Genomic DNA, 16,172 nt, shown 5'->3' with positions numbered 1-16,172 from the left:
TTGCGGTACGCGGGCCTCTCAGTGTTGTGGCCTCTCCCGTTGCGGAGCACAGGCTCCGGACGCGCAGGCTCAGCGGCCACGGCTCACGGGCCCAGCCGCTCCGTGGCATGTGGGATCTTCCCGGACTGGGGCACGAACCCGCACCCCCTGCATCGGCAGGCGGAGTCTCAACCACTGTGCCACCAGGGAAGCCCGGTAGCTCCTTTTTTGAAAGGACATCTTCCTGCTTCTTCCCACTGTGTAGGCATGAGAAGGGGCCTCATTGGCTGGGAACTCTGAGTCATGGTGACCTCACAAAGACCATGACACTGCCTGGAGTTGGGGGGAGCCTAGGTAAGCTTCAGTGTGGCTCTGGGAAAGTCTCAGGGGTGGAGGTAGCCTCCACAAGGCAGTTACCACCTTGACACCCCCTCCCTGGGTAAAAGTCTTCCCGCTCTGGCTGTAATTCCACAGTTAGAACTTCATATCTTTGACTAACGGCTGAATTTCTGTTACCATGTGGATGCCCCAGGTGGAGGTAACACATTGAACTTTTACATCAGCACTTAAGGCTCATGGACAAAGAGTTTAGGCTATCAAGTTCTGAGAATGTGGTGGATGGGAGTCTGGGGGAGGAGAGGGAGAGTCAGAAGACTCAGGGAGGGACTACCACAGCCTGCGGGGAAGAGGAGGCTGAGAAGCTAAAAGCCAGACTTGATCCTTTTCTCACGGCCCCCACCCAGCCATCACCCAGGGGGAGGAAGGCACGGTGAGGATGGACGTTTATGTGGGGAACTGCTGGGGGCCAGATGCTAAGATCATCCCTATGTGCATTATCACATTTTATTCCCTACCTTACCTTGTGGATTGAGTATTAATATAGACATGCAGTGTGGTGAGGCTAACCTTCCCAGGTTCACACCATTGGTAAGAGACAGAGCAGGTTTCAAATTCAAGTCCAGCTGACTCCAAAGCCCTGGATTTGTGCATTATAACTGGGCATCAGGAGAGACGCGTTGTTTTCACTGGACTTTTCCTCAAGGGTAGAGGCCTAAGAGTGGCAGAGGGAATGGGGGAAACAGGAAGACGCGGCTTCACTGAGTGATTCGTACCTTGGGAATCTCTGGGATCTTGTAGGGAACACCATGAGCTAAGAATACCTGGGTTTGAATCCTTCCTCTGCCACTTTCTGGGAACTTTGCAAAAATCTATTTATGTCCCTGAGCAGTCTGAATTAACATGCCAGTAAATGAGGATAATGATACCTGTCTTGAAGAGTTGTCATTCATCCATTCATCCCCTTATTCCGTTAAAGTGTTCTGAACCTTCTCTGTGTGCTAGGCACTATGCCATGTCCTGGGAAAACAGGGGTAATAGACACTCACCAAGCTCATTTTCTAAAGTGGAGACATACAAGTAAACAGAGCAATCCTCTGGTACAGGGTGATCACATGAGGTGGGCACCTTACCCACATTTGAGGGTCCCAGGAAGACTTCCAGGAGGAAAGGACACCTAAGCTGGCATATGGAAAGTGACTAGATGTTAACCAGGGCAAGTGATGGAGGTTTAGGTGAGTAGTCTTGGGGAAGTTTACAAGAAGAGGAAAGAGTATTTGCAAAGGCCCCATTTGAAGCACTAGGAGAAGTTGAAAGTGGCTCAAGCATAGGGCTGGGGAAGGGGATGGATGTAGCTGGAGAGATGGAGGGGCAAGGCCTGTGGACTGAGGGTCCTGGCAAAAGAAACACAGACATCAGACTGAAGATTAGAGGGTCTCCCCTTGTGGCCTGTCCACCAGCTATGTGATGATCACTTTGGGGAGGGGCGGAGGGGGAGAGCTTGATAAAAGGCCCCCTCAGAGCCTCCACAGGGCTGCAAAGTAGAATTTCTAAGAGTGAGGCCTGGGAATCTGTCTTTTAGGAAATATAATATAACCCACACCCCACAGTCTAAAAAGCCATAAGAAGTCACAGAGAGGTTCTAAGAGGGGATTGGCATGGTTGAATTTGCGTGCATTTTTCCTTCATCTAAGAGTATCTTTTTTTTTTTTTTTTTTTTTTTTTTGGTGGGGGGCACCACACTGTGCAGCATATGTGGGATCTTAGTTCCCTGACCAGGGATTGAACCCATGCCCCCTGCAGTGGAAGCATGGAGTCCTAACCACTCAACCGCCAGGGAAGTCCCATCTAAGAGTTTCTTTATTTCCCCTTCACTCCTGAAGAATAACTTTGCCAGTTATAGAATTTGTGGTTGACAGTTCTTTTTTTTTGGCACTTAAACAATGTGTACCACTTCTTTTTGGCCTCCATGGCTTCGGATGAGAAAATTGCTGTGATTTGAATTGGTGGTTCTCCTACAGGTAATTCTCTCTGGTTGCTTTTAAGATTTTCTTTTCATTGCCTTTAGTTTTCAGAAGTTTACTCATGATGTATTTTGGTATGGATTTCTTTTTTTTCTTTTAATTTAATTAATGAATTAATTTTATTTATGGCTGCGTTGGGTCTTCGTTGCTACGCGCGGTCTTTCTTTAGTTGTGGTGAGTGGGGGCTACGCTTCGTTACGGTGCATGGGCTTCTCATTGCGGTGGCTTCTTTTGTTGCGGAGCACGGGCTCTAGGTGTGCGGGCCTCAGTAGTTGTGGCACACGGGCTCAGTAGTTGTGGCTTGCGGGCTTAGTTGCTCCGTGGCATGTGGGATCTTCCTGGACTAGGGCTCGAACCCGTGTCCCCTGCATTGGCAGGTGGATTCTTAACCGCCGCACCACCAGTGAAGGCCTGTTTGCCCATTTTTAAACTGGGTTGTTTGTCTTTTTGCTGTTAAGTTGTAAGAGTTCTTTATATGTTCTAGATATTTGACTCTTATCAGATACATGATTTACAAATATTTTCTCACATCCTGTAGGTTGTGTTTTCACTTCCTAATAGTATCTTTTGATGCACAAGTCTTTAATTTTACTGATGTTCAGTTTACCTATTTTTTCTTCTGTTGCTTATGCTATTGGTGTCATATCTAAGAAATCATTGCCAAATTCAAGGTCATGATGATTTATGCCTATGTTTTTGCCTATGTATTTATGCCTCTTATATTTAGGTCTTTAATCCATTTTGAGTTAACTTTTGTATCTAGTGTGAAAAGGGTCCAATTTATTCTTTTAGATATTGATTTCCAGTTGTCCCACTACCATTTGTTGAAGAGACTATTCTTTCCCCACTGAAAGGAGTTGGCATCCTTGTCAAAAATCAATTGACCATAGATGCATGGTTTTACTTCTGGACTCTCAGTTCTATTCCATTGGCCTATATGTCTATCCTTTTACCACACTATTGAATGTAATTTTAAAGGAAGATCTTTGTGGCTCAATTTGGAAAATGGTTTATTGGGAGCTGTCCTTACACACAGAGACCCTTGTTGAGAGGGCAATGCGAAGACAGAGCCCCAAAGCAATGGGAGCTGTACTTGGGTTTAGCAGTGATGGAGATATGGGGAGATATTTGGGAGCTTTTCTGGAGCCAGAATTAGCAGAACTTGGCCAAATTTGGATTCAGCAAGTGAAGAAGAGAGTAGTCAAGGATAATATTTTTTCTGGCTTGGGTAATGGTGTCAGTTTCTTGCAACGTAGGAGAATAAGAGGGTCTGACATGGAGGAAAGCTGGCATGTTCTGTTTCGGATTCTCTAGGTCTGAGGTACCTCAGTGTCAGGTGTGTGTGCACACATACTCACGTGAGTGCCTAACACATTCCAGGCCTATACGACTGATAAACATGTTCTCAAAGAGGAACTGGAAGACCCACTGATAGTTCCTCCTCCGGAGAGCTCCAGAAACCCCTGTTAAGGGCCTGGAAATGTTCACAGAAGTGGAGGAGAGAGGATGGGAATCGGTCCATGGTTCTGTTGGTCTCTGACTGCACTAGGTGTTTTATGGCCTCCCTCTATTCTCCTTATTTGGGGCCCCAGAGCTTGGGGGCAAAGGCCAATAGGCAGCTGTGCAGTGACCTCCTTTAGCTCTCTTGGGTCCCACCCAAGCCCCTCAGCAACCATCACTCTTCCCAGTGTACAACTTCCCTTTGGTGGAGGGTAAGATGTGGGCTACCCCCCACTGTCAGGCAGCTCTGAAGCCTTGCCTGTCTGCTGCAGGGTGGAGGAGGAAGACTGAGGGAACAGGAGAAAGTGGGGGAGATCGCTCTTTTCTCATGGATGAAGGAGGGTCAGCCAGAGCTGGGACATGTGCCTTCCTGCCCAGTGACCAGTACTGTGCACCTACTATATCAGAGGGGTAGAAATTATTCTCTTTCACAGGCTAAACTGGTGAGGCCTTACAAAATCCTGCTGACTGCCTCATAGGCTATACCTGACTCATATTTTTTTCCAGGTTGAAAATGCCTCCCTTTGTTAACTATAGCCTGTGTGTGTGTGTGTGTGTGTGTGTGTGTGTGTGTGTGTGTGTGTGTGTGGTGTGTGTGTGTGTTTCACGAGAGGAGAATTCGGGTGGGGTGATCCAGGTTTTTTTGGAGCCTGAGGCTTTTTATAATTCGGAGCCTCCTCTTTAAGTAGAAGACAGAATGTGAACCCAAAATTAAGGACAGTCCATTTGGAAAAGAACTATATGAGCAAAGAGCCTTGATATTTTAAATTTCATTAGCTACAGGTTAAAATCACCTCTGGTGCTGATGGGAGGGGAACGCTTCCTTCCTCTGAGGCAGATTGCAAAGCTCTGCATGAACTGCTTGCTTGGGGGTGACGGCAGGTCCCGCTGGGCTCTGAGCACCTTACTGCTCTCTGCCCACAGTGCCTCGCAGAGAGTGACAGACAAGTACTAACATTTAGAGACGACCTTCAGTGGGCCACGTGGGCTGCATGCCAGACACTGAGACTTCAACTACTCTTGGGTGGCAGGTTTTATGCTCCCCATGTTAGAGATGAGCAGGGTGAGAGCCAGAGCGGGAGTGTCTCTTCCCCAGATTTACTAACACTACTAAGAGGTTGAGCTGAGATTTGAAACCAGGACTACATGACTCCAGATCTATGTTTTTCCAAAGCCAAGCCACAAACATGCACAGCAAAATTTATGGGATGAGTAAATGACTTAGTGAATGAGTTAGTGCATAAATGAATAATAAATGAATACGTGTTGAAATGAACTAGTGACAGAATGGATGAATGAATGAAGAGATAAAAAGATGAAATGACAAGTTCACTTATTGAAAATTCACTGTGTGCCAGGTGCTGTGCTAGATTCTTATGGATCTTCTTGTCTAGTGAGGAAACCAGATATTGTGTGCCAAGGAAGGGGAAGTGGATAAGATGCCCTGGGAACTTATAAGTGGACCTCACCTGTCTGGGGGACCTGGAAGGCTCATAACATATAAGCTGAAATCTGAAGGCGTGAAGCTGTGGGTGTTAGTCAGGGAATGCGGCTGGAGAAGGGGGTGCCCAACCTATGGAGGGCCAGAATTAACCTGGGAGCTTGGCTTTTTGGAGAAACTCAAAGGAGTTGAGGGATGTTGGAATGAAGAGGTGGGGTATAGAGGGAGTATGGAGAGGCAAGAAGGGAGAAAAGGGAGTTGGGACCAGACACAGAAGGGCCTTTTAGGTCCTGCTAAGGATTGGGGATGCTGTCCTGAAGACAATGGGAAGCCATTGAGGGTAGGAAGTCAGGTGGCATAAAGAGGTGGTCTTGGCTGCCCTGAGGGCCAGTGGGGTGGGTCATCTTCCTCCCCTTGACCTCCACTTCCTTAAGTATATAATACAGTAATCATACCTAACTTCTGGGACTCTGTGTGTGTGTGCAGGGAGATTTTGTTAGCAGATGTGTATGCCTGGCCTTTAGACTTTGCTCAGTAAATGTTGGAAAAGCCACTCTTGCCTGACTTGCTCTCCTTTTGCATCTCCTCCCAGGGACCAACTCCTGCTTAAGAACACCATGCACGCAGGTGAGCTGTCCCTACAATTCCCGTAGGAAGGGTGGCCCAGGTATGGGGGCAGGTAGAGTGGGAGGATTGGGGAGTTCACCCAGCAGTCAGATTGCTGGGCTGAGACAGGCTCTGTTTTGGATGATTGCCCCAGGTGCCTGCCGCACCTAGAGCAAACTGCTAAGGGCAGTGGGCAGCTCTGTCAAGGCTGCTTTGGGAATCTAGAACCACAGTCGTTCACAGAATAGTTCTAGAAACTTAGGGGTTGGCTGGAAGTAGGGTAAGTAAGGAGGCTCCCCCTTCCCTTTTTCTGCCTTAAGGGGGATCCTCATTGGTCTAGTATTTGTGGACTTCTTACTGTGGACCTGACATTGTGTTAGGTGCTGACGATGCCCCTGGCACTAAGATGTGCATAGTTCTCTCCAGTGGGGAGCTCATCTCTAACAGGGGCTGGACCACTAAACAAGTCATTGGAATGAAGTGCCATGAATCATTTGCTCAGAAGAGTGGGATCGGCAAGGATAGTAGGAGGAAGTTCCAGGACAAGGCAATTGCATTTAAGGGCCGTGAGCTGCAAGGGAGCAGGGTGTGGTCAAAGAAGGGAACACAGGGGATGGGGCTGGAACTGAGAGAGCCAGGGGAGAGCCGTGCAGGACGGGACTGGACAGGTGGGCTGGACGTGGTCATGAAGGACCTCGTAAGTCACCCCAGGGACTTCATGCTAAGGATGGTGGGGAGCCATGGAAGGGTTTCAACAGGTGAGGCTCAATTTGCCTTTCTCCCTCTTAGGAGCTCAACAGTAGGCTATTGGACAGAAGGGAGCAGTGGCATTGAGAGACCTCCAGACCAGGCATGGCCATGAATCCAGGGGCTAGTCTGGTCCTCCTTGAAGACACAAAGATGATACCCACTCTCAACTCCACTGAGGCCCCTGGTTTAGGCTCTGGCACCATCTCTGGGCCCAAACTAGATATGGACCTTGTTCCTGTCTTGAATCCACCCCTGGGTCCTGGCTTGGTTCTTGTTCCAGACCTTAATCCAACTCTGAGTCGTGTCTTAGAGAAGGCCCCTGGCCTGGCATCTGATAACACCCCCAGACCTGATGACAGCAGGGCCGCAGCTCCAGCCTCCCTCCAGATCACCACCACCCCCTCTGGTGAAGCACTGGGTTTGGATTCCAATCACAACTCAACAGCTGACTCACAGGGGGCCCTAAGTCCAGCCTCAAACCTCGTTTGGACCCCTGGCTCTACGGAAGCCCAGGGTCTGAGTTTGGGGAACCACTCTGAGCCAAATTCTGAGGAGGCCTTCAGCTCTCTCCCGAGCAAGATTTTTGATTTGGTTCAGAGTAACTCCAATCCTTCCAGGCCTGAATCAAACCCGTTTAAAAGGCCTTATTCAAAACAAACCCTTGTTCTGGGCCAAAGCATCTCCAGGCCAGGCTCAAAAGCTCTCCTTATTCCAGCCCCAAACTCTTCTCTGGATCCTGATTCTGATAAGCTGCTCAGTGTGGGCTCAGGAAACATCTCCAAACTGGACCTGAATGCAGCTCCAAGTTCTCCTGGGTCCCTAATGCCAGACATGAACGAGACCATCACTTTGGTTTCACATAACATCTCTGGATCTGTTTCAAAAAGAACCTTTGGTACAGCCTGGAACACGAGTTCCAAGGGAACCATCAACATGGCTTCTAATGACAATCCCAAGTCTGATTTGAACATGACCATCACTCAGGCCTCATGCTTGACCCTGTTTCCTTGTCCCAGCGAGGCTATGAGCCTGCACTCCAGCACCCAGAGACCCAACTCCACCCCTTCTCCACCCTCGTGCATGACCCCGATCCTGGGCTCCAATGAGACTCTGAGCCTGGTCTCCAGCCTCATCTTCAGTGACACCTCCACCCTGACGCTGAGCAGCCATCAGGACTGTTCCGAGGACAACAGCATCCACACAGCGCCCCTGGAGGGGAATCCGGGGAGCTGGAGCAAGATGACTAGTGTCGAGGTGGGCCAGTTCCCCCTGGGGTTCCTCACCAGTGACACCATGAACAAGGACTCCACAGCCTTCCAGAGCATCCCTCAGGGTGAGTAAAGCCAGAGCACCAGCCCCAGAGAGGACACTGACCTGGAAGAACCCTATTCAGACTTGTAGGGTAGGGAGGGGAGAGGAGAGGGGAAAGGAAGGAAAGAGCATGCAATGGATAACATGCAATATATTAACTATACATGAGAGATCTAGTGCTTGCTGTGTGACTTGGGGCAAGTTACTTAATCTCTCTGAGTTTCAATTTTCTTAACTGTAATATAATATCTCCATATAATCATACTTTCATTCTGTCCAAATTACAAGTCAACTAACTAACTGTACCTTCCTTTCTTTATTGAGAAATTTCAGGTCTGTCTTCTCTAGTTAAAGTTTGAACAGTGGAGCAGGCAGGCTTGAGTTTTTGAGGTCCCCACCTAAGTGAAGCCTTGGGGTCTAATCTGGAACCTGTGGCTCACTTCTGTTGTGCAAGAGTTCTGTAAAGGAATCCCCCACCAGTTTTTGATGTTGTGAAGATCTTCCCCCTATTATTTATATCTCCAAATATTTTTGTTTGTTCATGCACCAATACCATATTGCAATTAAAAAAAATTTACCATGGGTTTCCCTTGTGGCGCAGTGGTTGAGAGTCTGCCTGCCGATGCAGGGGACACGGGTTCGTGCCCTGGTCCGGGAAGATCCCACATGCCGCGGAGTGGCTGGGCCCGTGAGCCATGGCCACTGAGCCTGTGTGTCTGGAGCCTGCGCTCCGCAATGGGAGAGGCCACAGCAGTGAGAGGCCCACGTACTGCAAAAAAAATTTACCATGGCTTTGCAAGTATGCATTCATATCTGATAGAGTGAAAACCCCTCTTTAAAGTTCTCAAAACTATTCTGAGGACAACAGCATCCACACCATGCCCTGGAGGCTATTTGAACACCCTCATTCTTCCACATACATTTTAAAATGCATTTGTCTAGGTCCTCAAAAAATCTTTCTGGCATTTTTATTGGAATGTTATTAATCTATCTATCTATTGGAATTTTACTTTATTTTTTTATTTTTTAAACAAAATTTTTTAAAATTAATTAATTAACTTTTGACTGTGCTGGGTCTCCATTGCTGCACATGGGCTTTCTCTAGTTGTGGCGAGTGGGGGCTACTCTTCGTTGCGGTGTGCGGGCTTCTCATTGCGGTGGCTTCTCTTGTTGCAGAGCACGGGCTCTAGGCGCACAGGCTCAGTAGTTGTGGCTTGCGGGCTCTAGAGCTCAGGCTCAGTAGTTGTGGCGCATGGGCTTAGGTGCTCCGTGACATGTGGGATCTTCCCGGACCAGGGCTCGAACCCGTGTCCCCTGCATTGGCAGGTGGATTCTTAACCACTGCGCTACCAGGGAAGTCCCAAGTTTTACTTTATAGGGGATATATCCATTACTAGAATTATAAAAATTCTCCATAAAAGACTAGTGCATTTTTGGATAGGTTAATTCTTAGGTACTTTACAGTTCTTATTGCTACCATGAATCATACCTTATTTTCTAATACAATTCTTATTATATGTACTGATGATGCTGATGACGTAGAGGAACTTTGTTTACACAAGTTGGTCTTTTTATTTAAACAGCTTTATTGAGATAAAACTTACATATCATAAAAGTCACTCAAAGTGTACAATTTAGTGGTTTTAAAATATACATAGAATTATGCAACCATCACCACCACAATCAATTTTAGAACATTTTCCAAAGTGGCTGAACTATTTTACATTCCCACCAGCAGTATATGACACTTATTGTTTGTCTGTCTTTTTTTTTTTTTTTAACAAAAAGCTAGGAATGCTTTTGAATTTCTTAAAATTATTTTTATCTTTTATTTGTATACAATTTTAAATGTTACACTCCATTTACAGTTATTACAAACTATTGGCTATATTCCCCATGTTGCACAATACATCCTTGTAGCCTATCTTACACCCAATAGTTTGTACCTCCCACTTGTCTGTCTTTTTGATTATAACCATCTTAGTGGGTATGAAGTATCTCATTGTGGTTTTGATTTGCATTTCCCTGAAGGGTAGTAATATTGAACGACTTTTCATATGCTCTCAGCCACTTCTATATCTTATTCGGATAAATGTCAATTCAAATCCTTTGCCCACTTAAAAAATTGGGCATGTCTTTTTTATTATTGAGTTGTAAGTGATCTTTATATATTCTAGATATGTTATATTCCTTATCCCCAGATAAGATATATACCTTATCAGATATATAATTTGGCAATATTTTTTAACGTATGGGTTGTCTTTTTGCTTTTTTCATGGTGTCCTTTGAAACACAAAAGTTTTAAATTTCAGTGATGTCCAGTTTATTTTTTCTTTCATTGTTTGTGCTTTTGGTGTCATATGTAAGAAATTACTACCTAATCCAAGATCATGAAAATTTATGCCTATGTTTTCTTCTAAGAGTTTTATAATTTTAGTTCTGAAATTTAGGTCTTTGATCCATTTTGAGTTAACTTTTGTATATGGTGTGAAATTGGGGTCCAACTTCATTCCTTTGCACGTGGAGTCCAGTTATTATTGTGATATAATTCACATATTATACAATTTACCCATTTAAAGTGAACAATTCAATGGCTTTTGGTATATTATTAATCTTTTAAAAATTGTAGTAAAATATATATAACATACATTTGCCATTTTAAACATTTTTTAAAATAAATTTATTTTATTTTTGACTGTGCTGGGTGTCTTCTGCCGTGCGTGGGCTTTTCTCTAGTTGTGGCGAGTGGGGACTACTCTTCGTTGCGGTTTGTGGGCTTCTCATTGCGATGGCTTCTCTTGTTGTGGAGCACGGGCTCTAGGTGTGTGGGCTTCAGTAGTTGTGGCATGTGGGCTCTAGAGCGCAGGCTCAGTAGTTGTGGTGCATGGGCTTTGTTGCTCCGCGGCATGTGGGATCTTCCCGGACCAGGGCTTGAACCTGTGTCCCCTGCATTGGCAGGCAGATTCTTAACCACCGTGCCACCAGGGAAGCCCTTAAACATTCAGTGGCATTAGTCACACTCACAATACTGTGTAACCATTACCACTATCTATTTCCAAAACTTTTTCATCATCCCAAATAGAAGGTCTCACCATAGGCAATAACTCCCCATTCCTCTCTCCCCGGTCCCTCGTAAGCTCTAATATACTTTCTGTCTCCATGAATTTGCCTACTCTAGGTAACTCATGAAATGGAATCATACATTTGTCCTTTTGTACCTGGTTTATTTCACTTAGCATAATGTTCATCCATGTTGTAACATGTATCAGTACTTCATTCCTTTTTATGGTTGGATAATATTCCAATGTATGTACCACATTTTATTTGTCCATGGACAAATATTTGGGTTGTTTCCACTTTTTGGCTATTATGAATAATGCCGCTATACACATCAGCACACAAGTATCTGTTTGAACACTTGCTTTCAATTCCTCTAGGTATATATCTAGGAGTGGAGTTGCTGGATCATACGGTAATTCTATGTTTAGCTTTTTGAGGAACAGCCAAATTATTTCCCATAGCAGCTGTACAATTTTGCATTCCCTCCAGAAATGTACAAGAGTTCTAAAGTACAAGGGTTCCAATTTCTGCACTACTAATCTCTCCTTGCCAACACTTGTTATTTTCCATTTTTTAGAAAACATTTTTATAATAACCATCCTAAAGAGTGTGAGGTAGTATTTTATTGTGATTTTAATTTGCATTTCCCTAATGACTGATGATATTGCGCATTTTAACATGCTTATTTGCCATTTGTATATCTTTTTATGGAGAAATAACTATTCAATCCTTTACCCATTTTCAAATTTGGTTGTTTTTTGTTGTTGAGTTTTAGGAGTTCTTTACACATTCTGGATATTAATTCCTTATCAGATATACAATTTGTAAATATTGGCACCCATTCTGTGAGTTGTCTTTTCATTCTTTTGACATTGTCCTTTGATGCATAAAAGTGTTTAATTTTGATGAGAACCAATTTGTCTACTCGTTTATTATCTGTTATTTTGGTGTTATGTTCAAGAAATTGTTGTCATATCCAATGTCATGAAGATTTCCCCCTATGTTCTCTTCTAAGAGTTTCATAGTTTTAGCTTTTAAGTTTAGTCTTTAAGTTAATTTTTGTATGTGGTATGAGGTAGGGGTCCAACTTCATTCTTTTGCATGTGAATATCCAGTTTTTCTAGCATCATGTGTTGAAAAGAGCATCCTTTTTCCACTGAATGGTCTTGAGACCTTTGTCAAAAATCAATTGACCATATATATGAGGGTTTATGTCTATTTTATTCCATTGGTCTTTATGTCTGTCCTATGCCAGTACCACACTGTTTTGATTTCTATAGATTTGTAGTAAGTTTGAAATCAGAAAATATGAGTTTACCAACTTTGTTCTTTTTCAAGATTGCTTTGGCAATTTAGGGTCAAGTTTTGTTTTTTAATAGGAGCATTTTGTCCATTTGGATTTTTAAAAACAATGTATTTTCAAACTGTATTTGTCTTTTAAAAACGTTTTCAAGGTATATAACATATATCAGTAAAATATGTAAAGTGCACTACTAACCTTAAGAGTACAGCTTGATGAATATTTACATACCTATACACACTGGTAACTACCACCCAGATCAAGACACAGATCTTTTCCAGCATCCCAGAACCTTCCCTTGTGATCCTTTCGAATCAATACCCCTTCTTCTGGGGCAGGGTTTCTCAGTCTTGGCACTAATGACATTTTGTGTTAGATAGATCTTTGTTGTGTGAGTGTGGGTGTGTGGGGAGCTGTTCTATGCATTGTAAGATGCATCCCTGGTCTCTGCCCAGTAGACGCTAGTAGTAACATCCCCCCTCACAAGTTGCCCTCAGTTATCAACAGCCATAGAGGGAACAATTCTGATTTGTATCACCATAGACTAGTTTTGCCTGTTTTTGAAATTCTTATCAATAGGATACTACAGTATATACTGTTTTGACTCTGGCTTCTTTAGCCCACCATGATGTCATTTAGATTCATCCACATTGTTGCACATATCATAGTTGATTCTTTTTATTGTTTTGCAGTATTCCATTTATGAACATACCACAATTTGTTTATCCATTCTTTGCTGATGGACATTAGGATTTTTTCTACTTTTTGGATATTATAAATAAAGTTACTTTGAACATTTTTGTACATGTCTTTTGGTACACAGATACATTTATTTATCTAGAAGAGGAATTTCTGGGTCATAGCATAAGCATATGTTTAGCTTTAGTAGATATTGCCAATTTTTCAAAAGTGGTTGAATTAATTTACCATCCCACCTGTGAGAGTTCCAACTGCTCCATATCCTCACAAACATTTGGTATTGTTAGTTTTCAAAATTTTAGCCATTCTGTTTGTTGTCTAATGATATTTTGGTGTGATTTTAATTTGCATCTTTTGATGACTACTGATGTTAAGCATCTTTTAATATGATTATTGTCAATTTGTATATCCTTTTTTAGAATATATTTATTTTTGGCTGTGTTGGGTCTTACTTGCTGCACACAGGCTGTTTGTTGCAGCGTGCAGGCTTCTCTCTAGTTGTAGTACGTGGGCTCCTGAGTGCACAGGCTCTCTAGTTGTGGCGTACAGGCTCTCTAGTTGTGGTGCACGGCCTCTCTAGCTGTGGCCTGCAGCCTCAGTAGTTATGGTGTGCAGGCTTAGTTGCACTGCAGCATGTGGGATCTTTGTTCCCTGACCAGGGATTGAACCTGAGTCTGCTGCATTGGAAGGCAGATTCTTAACCCCTGGACCACCAGGGAAGTCTCTGTATGTCCTTTTTTATGAAGTGCCTGTTCAAGTCTTTTGCTCATTTAAAAAATTTGGGTTGTCTTTTTCTTATTGATTTGTGGAAGTTCTTTATATTGATATAATCCAGATATGTGTACCCAAAGGTTGTGAAAATAGTCTCATGTTTTCCCCCAGAAGTTTTATTGTTTTTTTATTCACATTAAATTTATAATGCATCATTTATTAATTTTGGAAAACAGTGTGAGAGAGGGACTTAAGGCTTATTTTCCCCCCATGTGGATATCTAATTGCTCCAGACCATTTATTGAAAAGACCTACTTTCTCCACTGAATTGCAGTGTCACCTTTGAGGTAAGTCAAGTGACTGTATATGTGTAGGTTTATTTCTGGACTCTTTCTGTTCCTTTGTTTATCTATCCTTAACCATTGCCGTAGTTACTGTGTTTTAGAGTAAGTCTTGATATTTATTACTGTAAGTCCTCCAACTTTGTCCTTTCTCAAGATTGTCTATTCTAGGTGATTTACTTTTCCATATAGATTCTAGAAACAGCTTGTCTGTTTCCATAAAATATAATAAAAATCTGTTAGATTTTCATTGGAATTTCATTGAATTTATAAATCAATTTATGTAGCATTGTCTTCTTTATAAACTGTGTTTTCCAACCCATAGTCCATTTACATTTAATGTAATTATGGATAGTTAAAATTTTTTTTTTTAATTTTAAATTGAAGTGTAGTTGATTTACAATTTTGGGTAGCTTGATATCTATCATCTTATGTTTGTATTCTTTGTTCTGCTTGCTCTATATTTCTTTTCTACTCCTTTTTTGGTTTTGGGGTTTTTTTTCCTCCCTCTTTTCTCTGTTACTTGTGTGGAAGTTACATACTGTTTTAAGTCTTTTAGTGATTCTCTAGAAGTTACAATGTGCCTATTTAATTTATCACAAAGTCCAACTAATCAATGCATTTATCTTCCTCCCAGACAGTTTAAGACTTAGAAACATGTTAACCCCACTTAATCCCCCCCTCACCACCAATTTATATGCTCTCCTGGTAATGTTAATTCTGTCTTTTTCTTAACCCTGTAAACATTATTATTATTTTATGTAGTAATATTATTATATTTACCAAAATATTAACCTCTTTTTCTTATTTGCTTGTTGCATCTCAGACCTTCCATCTGGGATTAATTCCCTTTTGCCTAAAGTGCATCCTTTAGAATTTGCTTTAGTGAATTCTGCTGATGGCCGACTCTTTCCATTTTTGTCTGAAAATGCCTCTATTTATCCCTCATTCTTTTCAAAAAATTAAAACAATAAAAACTTGCAGAAAAGTTGAAAGTATAGTATAAAAATTTTTTCTGAATAACTTGATAATAAGTTGCCAAATGATATCCTACCCATCTTGAATTTTAATATGTGTTTCTTACAATAAAGGATATAAGTTAACCATCAGAATCAGGAAATTAATACTGATACACTGCTACCATCTAATCATCACGCCCCATTCAAATGTCACCAATTGTCCCAGTAATGTTCTTTATTAAAAAAGGATCCAGGTCAGAATCATTCATTGCTCTTTTTTGTCTCGTCTGTTTTGTTTCCCCCAGCCCTCAGACTTTCCTCGACTGTCATGTCCTTGATACATTGGAAGATTACAGGCCAGCTGTTTTATAAGATGTGCCTCATTTTGGGTTTATCTGATGTTTCCTCATGATCAGATTCATGTCATACATCTTTGGCAGGAATAGCACAGACGTGATGCTTGGTTTTCCTCACTGCATCCTATCTGGTGGTGTATGGATTTGCTCCATTACAGGCGATGTTCACTTTGATCACTTGAGTACAATGGTTGCTGCCAAGGTTTTCCACTGTAAAGTCATTATTTACCCCTTTTTAGTAAATATTATGTATTAAATATTATGTAAAAATATTAAGGAGGTATTTTGAAGCTATGTAAATATACCATTCCTCATCAAACTTTCAATTTAGTTATTTACTTATTTATATTAGTATGGACTTATGTTTTCCTAGTTTACTTGATGGACCATAATCTGTTGCTACCATCATTTATTGTGATACTCAAACTTTCCCGAGTTTAACCAAGGAATCCCTTTTGAGCAAGCTTTGTATCTCTTTGACGTGTTTGCATAATTCCTTGGGTTCTCTTCCTTGTTTTCTGGTACAAGATGTCTCAGGCTCATCCTGCACTTTCTCTGCCCAAGTCCTAGAATCAGCCATTTCTCCAAGGAGACTTGTTCCTTTAGTACTTAGAAGCCAAGATTTGGTGCTAGCTGTATTCACTACTATTGAGGCGTCTCTGCTTCTCACTATTGACTCCATCCTCTGGTAGCCTCTGGTGGCCAAGTTGCCCCTGAAGTTCCAGGGTCTCTCTCCTTGGGCTTCCCCTCAGCCCCGCTTAAGTCAAGGGCTCTATTGGCCCTGCTCAGCCAATAGAGC

General features: G+C 42.7%; 1 protein-coding gene across 2 annotated transcripts in view; it reads left to right on the top strand.

Moving 5' to 3' along the window:
- Positions 1–364: 364 nt before the first annotated feature.
- Positions 365–16,172, top strand: part of MROH7 (maestro heat like repeat family member 7) — a 51,035-nt gene continuing 35,227 nt past the window's right edge. The window contains exon 1 of one of the 2 annotated variants that reach the window (XM_007471142.1): positions 365–517. Coding sequence is in view for 1 of the 2 variants with exons in the window: in XM_007471141.1 (XP_007471203.1) it covers positions 6,739–7,969 (1,231 nt within the window). In the remaining variant the exon portion in view is untranslated. Of the gene's footprint in view, positions 518–6,738; positions 7,970–16,172 lie in introns of those variants that run through there. The other variant, XM_007471141.1, reaches the window with a different exon arrangement.

Source organism: Lipotes vexillifer, unplaced genomic scaffold (assembly GCF_000442215.2).
Source record: "Lipotes vexillifer unplaced genomic scaffold, Lipotes_vexillifer_v1.1 scaffold1003, whole genome shotgun sequence".
Taxonomy (NCBI): domain Eukaryota; kingdom Metazoa; phylum Chordata; class Mammalia; order Artiodactyla; family Lipotidae; genus Lipotes; species Lipotes vexillifer.
The sequence above is the reverse complement of the archived record's forward strand: the minus strand, read 5'-3'. Positions and strand labels throughout refer to the sequence as shown.